Source organism: Gavialis gangeticus, unplaced genomic scaffold, assembly GCF_001723915.1.
Source record: "Gavialis gangeticus isolate Ggan-Ray unplaced genomic scaffold, GavGan_comp1, whole genome shotgun sequence".
NCBI lineage: Eukaryota > Metazoa > Chordata > Crocodylia > Gavialidae > Gavialis > Gavialis gangeticus.
The window spans coordinates 30,604,896-30,614,338 of record NW_017728997.1 but is presented as its reverse complement, the minus strand read 5'-3'; the positions used below and the strand labels follow the sequence as shown (position 1 = coordinate 30,614,338).

At 42.2% G+C, this 9,443-nt stretch overlaps 1 protein-coding gene across 1 annotated transcript in view; it reads left to right on the top strand.

Moving 5' to 3' along the window:
• CACNA1D (calcium voltage-gated channel subunit alpha1 D) overlaps positions 1-9,443 on the top strand; it is a 325,917-nt gene that overhangs the window by 161,946 nt on the left and 154,528 nt on the right. The window contains exon 28 of the mRNA XM_019504611.1: positions 6,184-6,294. Within this exon, the coding sequence (XP_019360156.1) occupies positions 6,184-6,294 (111 nt within the window). The remainder of the gene's footprint in view (positions 1-6,183; positions 6,295-9,443) is intronic.

Here is a 9,443-nt window from a genome sequence, read left to right as displayed (position 1 = left end):
GGGGGTCAGACTAGATGATCTGTTCAGGTCCCTTCTGACCCCAAACTACTATAAAACTATGAAACTTCCTGGTGCAAGTGCCAGAGTAGCCAACTAGGGTCCATGCTCTTCTTGACCTCCTGCTCACAAACAGGGAAGAATTGGTGGGGAATGTAGTAGTGGATGGCAACTTGGGCAGCAGTGACCACGAGAAGATTGAGTTCAGGATCCTGAGGAAAAGAAGGCTGGAGAGCAGCGGAGTAAGGACCCTGGACTTCAGAAAAGCAGACTTGGACTCACCCAGGGAACTCATGGGCAGGATCCCCAGGGAAGTCAGTCTGAGGAGAAGAGGAGTCCAGGGGAGCTGGCTGTACGTTAAAGAAGCCTTACTGAGAGTGCAGGAACAAACCATCCCTATGTGCAGGGAGACTAACAAGTATATCAGAAGACCAGCTTGTCTTAGCAGGAAACTCTTCAGTAAACTAAATGACAAAAAGGAAGCTTATGTGAAGTGGAAACTTGGACAAATAACTAGGCAAGAATATAAGAGGATTGCTTGGGCAGGCAGGGACGAAGTCAGGAAGGCCGAAGCGCAATTTGAGTTGCAGATAGCAAGGGATGTGAAGGGTAACAAGAAGAGTTTCTATGTCAGTAGCAAAAGGAGGATCAGGGAAAGTGTGGATCCCTTACTGAATGGGGGAGGCAAGCTTGTGACAGAGGAAGCAGATAAGGCTGAAGTGCTCAATGCCTTTTTTGCCTCAGTCTTTGCAGGCAAGGTCAGCTCCCAGACTCTTGTACTGAGCAGTACAGTTTGGGGAAGAGGTGAGCAGCTCTCAGTGCTGAGAGAACAGGCTAGAGACTACTTAGAAAAGCTGGATGCGTACAAGTCCATGGCGCCATATGGGATGCATCTGAGCATGCTGAGGGAATTGGCTGATGTGATTCCAGAGCCATTGGCCATCATCTGTGAAAACTCATGGCGATCAGGAGAAATCCCAGAAGATTGGAAAAGGGCAAACATAGTGGCCATATTTAAGAAAGGGAAAAAGGAAGATCTGGGGAACTACAGACCAGTCAGCCTCACCTCAGTCCCTGGAAAAATCATGGAGCAGATCCTCAAGGAAACCATTTCCAAGCACTTGGAGGAGAAAAAGGTGATTAGGAATAGTCAGCGTGGATTCTTGAGGGGCAAGTCATGCCTCACCAACCTGATTGCCTTCTGTGACAAGGTGACTGGCTCTGGACATGGGGAAACCAGTGGATGTGGCATATCTTGATCTTAGCAAGGATTTTGATACAGTCTCCCACAGCAGTGTTTCCCAACCTGTCTGCTGTGGCACAAAAGTGTGCCATCAGAAATGAACAGGCGGGCTGCAGAATTTTGCCATGGCAATGACCTATAGTAGGTATGAGGATGAAAAATGCCTTAACAGGTGTGCCGCGGAAAATTTTTATTAATGTAAGTGAGCCTTGGGCTGCAAAAGGTTGGGAAACACTGTCCCACAGCATTCTCAGAGGCAAACTAAAGAAGTGTGGGCTAGATGAATGGACTGTAAGGTGAACAGAAAAGTGGCTGGAGCATTGAGCTTAGAAAGTAGTAATCAATGGCTCAATGTCTAGTTGGCAGCCGGTATCAAGTGGAGTGCCCCAGGGGTTGGTCATGAGGCCAGTTTTGTTCAATGTCTTCATGAATGACCTGGAGGATGGCATAGAGCGCACCCTCAGCAAGTTTGCAGATGACACCAAGCAGTGGGGAGTAGTAGATATGCTGGAGTGTGGGGCTAGGATTCAAAGTGACCTAGACAAATTGGAGGACTGGGCCCAAAGATATCTCATGAGGTTCAATAAGAACAAGTGATAAATACTGCACTTAGGATGTAACAATCCCATGTACCAGGACAGGCTGAGGACTGACTGGCTGAGCACCAGCTGTGCAGAAAAGGGCCTGGCGGTACAGTAGACAAAAAGCTGAATATGAGCTAGCAGTGTGCCCTTGTTGCCAAGAGGGCTAATGGCATACTGGGCTGCTTTAGTAGGTGTGTTGCCAGTAGGTCAAGGGAAGTGATTCTTCCCCTTTATTCAGCACTGGTGAGGCCATATCTGGAGTATTGTGTTCAGTTTTAGGCCCCGCAGTACAGAAAGGATGTGGACAAATTGGAGAGAGTCCAGCAGAGGGCAACAAAAATGGGAAGGGGCTGGGAGACATGACTTATGAGAAAAGACTGAAGGAACTGGGCTTATTTAGTCTAGAGAAGAGAAGACTGGGAGGGGATTTAACAGCAGCCTTCACTACCTGAAGGATGGTTCCAAAGAGGATGGATCTAAACTGTTCTCAGTGATGGCAGATGACAGAACAAGGAGCAATGGTCTCAAGTTGCAGCAGGGGAAGTTTAAGTTAGATATTAGGAAGAGCTTTCTCACTAAGAGGGTAGCAAAACACTAAAACAGGTTACCCAGAGAGGTGGTAGGAGCTTCATCCTTGCATGTTTTCAAAACCTGGCTAGACAAAGGTTTGGCCGGGATGATCTAGTTGGGAATGGTCCTGCTTTGAACAAGAGGTTGGACTTTCTATGATTCTATGTTGTTCTGAGTTATACTGTAGCCAGGGTGAGACAGAAAACATAGGATTGCCTTAAACATACAGGGCATGTATTTTGTTTGGTGTTACAAGTGTTTTTCACAATTGTATTATTTATACAAACTTCCTTCCTCTACCTGTGAGACAGAAAGATGTTAAGTAACTCTTAAATGAACAGTGGATAGGAGAGGAGGTGTAGTTACAGGTTAAAGCGTAAGATTGGGAGGAGAGTCTGGAGAACTAATTTCTGTTTCACAGACTTAACTTTTGAGAAGTCAGGTCAACGCTGTACTGAAGCTCCTCCTTTGTGAAATGGGTACGGTAACACTTTATCTTACAGAGTATTGTGAGAATTGTCTTACAATTAATACATTAGGAATAACAACAATAATAATTTGTAATTATGTATTCTAATTAATTGGTGCTAGTCATAGGTCCAAATAATGATAGTTACTGTTAATTACATTTTTATCGGTTAATATTTTAAAACACTCAGTGGAGTGTCTGAATCCCAAATATAAGTGTCCATCTGTCCTCTCTGTGGTAATTTGTGTCCAAACTGAGCTCCATGTATGGTAATTTCTACCTGCAATACACTTTAATTTATTTAACATTTGGTCATTCCCAAAATCATTCATCCACAATACAATTTAGAAAGAACATAGGAAACTATTTATAAATGTTTGGTCTAGCTAGCTATATGTTTTTCTGAGTTTCTGTTTTCCTGCCAAATGCATGCAGGCATTATTTCAACTCCTCTTTGTTCTTAAAGCTGTTCTGTATTGATTTCATATGTATACTGTGCCATCATTTTTATTCTTATTTCAGCTTCTGTCATTCTCTTTTTGATGTTTTAGCAATAAAGATTTTTGTTAATACAAGGACTGGTCTGGGAAGTACAGGCATTCTTAGTGCACTAATAAAAGTATTTTTATTTCAGACTCTTTGAGCTTATGTATGAAAACTGCTAATCCTCAGGGCAAGGGAAGAGCTGTAAACAATGATCAATATGTTGATTCTGAATGAAATAGGGGAAAAGAAAATATTATGTGTGGAATCTCACTTGAAAGTGTTTTGGAATCTGAAATGGCACAGGAAGGCATCCTACTCTGATCATCAGTGAGAAAGTGATGCTATCTTGACACATTTGCTGTGCATTTATATTCACTTAATCTTTCACTGCTTCTCTTGTATGTCACATCAAGTAATTTGGTCAATCTGCTTTGATCCTGTGCTTCCTAATGTATCATACTGTCCTTCTTTAGGCTGTCCCTCTTTTATGTAACTATCAAGAAAGGCTGTTACTGGAATACATTTTCTTTCCATGTTTATTTTGACTCAGTCCTTCCCTTTGCTTTTTCCTGCATTTTACTATTCTCTAAGCATCCTGTACTTTACAGCAGTTGCCTCTTTCTCTACTTCCTTTCCCAACTCTTTCACTCTCCTTCACCAACACAATAGATTTTCAAAATGGAAAGAATTATTGAAGTCCAGTTAATGAGAGTGTACAAGCTTTTACTCTTGCAAGAGAGTTTCTATTGCAAGTGAGATCTTCCAGGTTGACACCCAGGCTAGGGACTGACATTACACACAAACTGGTTTAAGTGATCAAAAACTGGTTTAAACCTGTAACAGAACAGAAGTTCAGTGCACATAAACAAGTTTCAAAATGGCTGAAATTGGTTTGAGGTAAACCTGGTTGAATGTAATATCAGACTTAACTGATTTGGGTCAAACGAGTTTATGCAATGTCTGTTTCAGTCCCCTTCCTGGTTTAAGTTAAATCAGAGTCCCCCCCAGCATCCCAGCATGGTCTCTGGGCTGGGCAGTGCTCTCTGCTCCAGAGGGCTGAGCTGGTCCTTCCCCTCTGCTCTCTGGCTGTGGCTCTGGCAGCGACTTGCAGGCACACAGTGTCTGCCTAGCTTCTTCCAGCTCCCCCCTTTCCCCCTCACCACGCCCTGCTGAAGCTGGGATTCCCTCCTCCCCTCTGCCTTACACAGGCAATTCTCAGCATTAGCTAGGGTATCACATGCTGGTTATGGTCCGTGTGGGAGACAGGACACAGCCAGGCAGGACAGTACTGTTTGGGGCTTTTGGGAGCTAATCAACAGGTAGCTGGTAATTTCCTCCATTCCTTCTTTGGAACAAGTTGTTTAAGAAGAGCTTGAACTAATGAGAGATCTTTTTTTTTTGCTGATGGGCTAATAAATGCTCCCTGCTATGTAACTAAATGCTGTGTAAATTCCCACTGGCTCCCTCACTGACCAGTGAGGTGGGAGATCCCTCCCTAATCAGAGCATCCTGCCAGGGTCTGGACACTTCCCCCTCAGCTCAGCACTGTGAAAGGGAAGGGAGGGCTACTCTAGCGCCCCTCTGGCTTCCAGCATGAGCCTCTACAGGCATGTGCCTGCATTTTTTCAGTCCAGAGGGGATGTCTGTGCAGTTACAAACTGATTCAGCCTAGGCAGGTTAGATTTACCTGCAAAGATTGAATGAATTCAAAAGCTTAGGCTTTTTGAATGTCTGTCCCTAGCCCTAGAAGACCTTTCATGTGGAAGAAGCATGTTTCCCACCCTCCCAGGAAAAAATGACTCAACGCTTGTATGCTCATGGGGTTTCAACAAACATAAGAAAAAAGAAACAGTGCTTTACGGGAAGAAAAATTGCATCAGTTTGAGCTGGCTTGCCCAGCATCTGTACAGCTTGTACACTTCAACAGGGCTTTTTGGCACTTTTATCTAATAGCTGATTCAAGTGACCTGGGTCAAGTTGGCAGTTCTTTTTCTGGGCATGTGCTGTGCTCAACACAGGGGCATGCCAAGCTGAAAGTACAGCACTGTTTTATTTTTATTTTTCATGTTTGCAAGCACCCATGGTTTCTACCAGGAGAGCAGCAATTCTCCCAGACAAACCAAAATGCTTGTACATGGCCTACATGTGATTATGTATGTTTTTTGCTTTTTTTAATTTAAATTGTATAAGCTGTCTAAATCTTTTAGAACGGGGATGGCCAACCTGCAGCACAGGTGCCACAAGTAGCACGAACAGCCTCTGTGTGTAAAATGCAGTGAATCAGGGAGAGGAAAGGCAGCACAGCAGCAGATAGGACAGAAAGCAGAGCAGTAGGTCAGGCAGGGGAAAGGGAGTGGCAGTTTCAGAGAATGCAGGGCTAATTTGTGACATGCCTGCCCAGAGGTTTGGCCCCCCACTGCTTTAGAATGCCTTCCCTTCTAGTCTTAATACAATCTATCAGCTGTTCTAAATAGATATATTAGTGGTATGTCACACAGTTGTATCAGGCATGCTAAATGGCTGTTGCTTATCTAGCTTTGTCCTGTCCACTCTTATTTTTACTGATCATTTGAAAGACCAGTTTTCTTTCTGAATCTGTCTCTCAGGGACTGTTCGAGGTATGCAGTGGTAAGCATTTACATTTGAGTTGAACTCAGTTGTAAACAAAAGCCATCCAATCCTTTTTGTATTAGTAATACATTCTTCCACTGAAGAATTCTTAGCAGAGCTATTAATTGGACATACATTTTGCTGGACTTTATAAATGCCAACTATTGATCCATATCAGCCTGTTTTCACATAATATTCTTTCGTACTTTAATTTTTATTCACAGCACTACGAACAGTCAAAGCTTTTTAATGATGCAATGGATATTTTGAATATGGTTTTCACGGGAGTATTCACCGTTGAAATGGTTTTGAAAGTCATTGCATTCAAACCCAAGGTAAGTGTTTATACATAATTAGATTATCACTGGGACTATAAGTATATCTTGAATTTCCCACTTGCTATAGATTATTAAAATGAGAAAACCTACATATTTCTCATGATAAGCTATCTGTAAAATCGTCATAGAAATGTTAATCTGATTATACATATGTATATATACAGGAAATCAGATATAGAGATCAGTGAGAAAATACTACCAGGTAATTGATGAGACACGGAATATTTTTGAGGTCACGAAAAGGCCCCTTTCTAAATCAGATGTATCATTTCCTGTTACAAGCATTACCAAATATAATGTTCAGAGGCACTATACTGACAAATTTAAACAATTAAACTATAACCCTCGATAACAAACAATGTGGTATGTTGTATTTTCTTTTATAAACTGTAGCTATAGGCCTGATCCTACAAACCTGCACAGGCTTAACATCCCACATTCAAGCAGTCCATTTGATTTTAACAGGGTTACTCACATGCAGCAGGGTTTGTAGGCTGAGCCCATAATAGGTGTTTGAGATTCCTTACCTTAAAGGGACACTGTCAAGGCCAGATTTTCAAAAGAAATTGAATTCCCAATCTTGTAAGGAGACGTGCAGCTATGGCCCTTATTCACAAAAAGGGCTCACCAGGGACCCTCATGTCAGCAGGAACTACATAAGCTCAGATGTCCTCCTGCAAACATCTCCAGAGAAGTTTGGGACATAATTTGGGTACTTCAGTTTCTGGGCATCCTCTTCAAGACAATTTTCAGGGGTGTTGAACATTTAGAGTTGTGATTGCTTAGCATCTCTGAATCTCAGGGCCCCGTGGTTCAAGCTAAGCACCCAAAATACAATGCCCCCAAAGTTACAGGTCCTAGATTTTTAAATGCCAGCCCATGTACTTAAAAAAAAATCCTGTGACACTAACAATAAATTATTAAAATAGAAAAAACAGTAAAAATCAAATGTAATTGTCATCACCTATCTAATCATTCACTTATCACATTATATCTGTGATAGTGAAGAGTAGCCAGACAGAAAAGCCAAGTTTCGCTGTCATTTACAATGAAATCTGATTTACTTGGGGGATTAAACTGGCATAACTTAGCATGTTTACTGACTAAACAGAAAGGGAAACAGGCCAGTCTCACTTTCCTGACCTCATCTGTGTCTGGTAAGTTTCCTCTTTCCAATTCCTTTTGAGAACATCTTTAAAAAGGCTTAATGTCAAGATAATGAAGCTGTCAGCATCATAATCTGTTCATGGATTAAGCCCCTAGATTTGCTTGTGTAACTGACACATAAAACTCCAAATCTGAACTAGTTTTAAACTCAGTTCTGACAGCAGAGCAGCCTGTGGCAGCCCAGAACCCACCTTATTCTACTTGCCTTAGCATTCACTTCTTGGGTGAATTTTGGAGCCCAGACTGAGCTCTGTGCTGTCACAGCTACATTGCTGGCAGTTACCCAGCTTGTTCCTTGAAAGCTGGCTTGGGGTTTTCTATACAAACTTCATTCACTGCAGTGACTGCTATATGGACATACCTTCTGAACTGCCAGTGGAGCACATAGGTTGGGTACAGACATTACACTTTTACTGGTATAAGTGATCAGAAACCAGTCTATACCCCTAACTGAACAGAAGTTTGGCACACAAAACTGGTCTATACTTGTAACAGAAGTTTGGCACACATGGACTGGTTTAAAAATGTCAGAACCTGGTCTAAAATTTGCTCTCCCCATCAAAGGGTAAAATATGTGTTGTATTTGCTACTGATCTAAACTACAGTGCTTATAGAAAACCATGTAATTTAGATTGATTCCACCTTGGGCTTTTTGAATGTCTGTACCTAGCCATAGTGGGCATATTCCTACCTTGTCATGCAAAGGTCTACAGGGTTCTGCTTTCTGTTCCATTCAATGTCTACATAATTAATGTAGTTGTTTTATTTTTATGTCACTACTTGAGTGCATCTACATGTGCCATTAAGGGGCAGCAATAAACTGTGGAGCTTATTGTTCTGCAGTTTATTTCTCCTGGGAAGCTCCCAGGCGTGCATCTGCACTTGTGCCCGGAGCACAACACATTGAGCTGGGTCACAGCAGGCTTAATGTGCTGTGGAAGGGTTGGCTGGGGCACAAGAGTACTTCATTTTTGGGCTAGCCAGAAGGCAGCTCTGGCACTGAAGCACCCTCATACCCCAGCCATCCAATCAGCATCTACACATGCACTGCTGTGCATGAGAAAACTCTGCAGTGGGGTATTTATAAGTCTTACCTTGCTGCCGAGTTTATTCATTTTGTGTGCCCTAATAGTGTAGATGGTGAGAAGTTTACTGTGCAGTTAATTAGGCAGCTCCACAGTAAACGTCTTGTGTAGATGCACCCATTTAAATGCAAAACCCTTCACAGCACCAAAATTAATACTACACAGAGGAGTTAATGAAGATGTATAAGAGGCAATACTTTTATTATGCTGATTCTATCTTTGCACTGGTCTCTGTTCTGCTTTGATAATAAAGTCTCAGATGGTTTTACTGGCCTAAGTGCCTTTTACCACCAGTGCTTGACATAATGACTGTGAGTCTTGACATTGTCTCCAGACTGGGATTCCTGTTACAGGCTTTCTATGAAGCTGCTTCTGAAGTTGCAGCTAGTGCAAAATAGGGTTGCCTAATGATGGAAATACATTACAATACTTCAATATTCAATAGAGTTTAAAGACTTCCTGTTCACTAAAACATATTATTAGAAGAGTTTATCTATAGGATCCTAGACCGTCTGAATCCTAACTCTCTGAAATTATGTGTCTCCCCAGATGAGTCACTTGTGTTGGTACATTTTAAGGTTAGATATCAGGTCTTGAAAGAAGGACTTTTCAGTGAACAGTCCTCAGAACTAGAAGTGCAGTAGTACATTGGTTCATATCGGCACCAATAAAAGCAAAATTTACATTATTGGCAATTGGCTATTTTTGGCTGATGTTGCTAATAATGTCACTGATAAATGTTGCATGCATGCGCACAGCCAGGCAGCTTGGAGAGCAGCATCTGGCTGGTAAGTCTGTAGGGGGAAAAGAGGCAGGGGAACGGGGGACGTGTTTGTCAGCTGTGAATAGGAAGGAACCGTTGAGAATGTCTGGCTGTAACATTAGTTCTTTTTT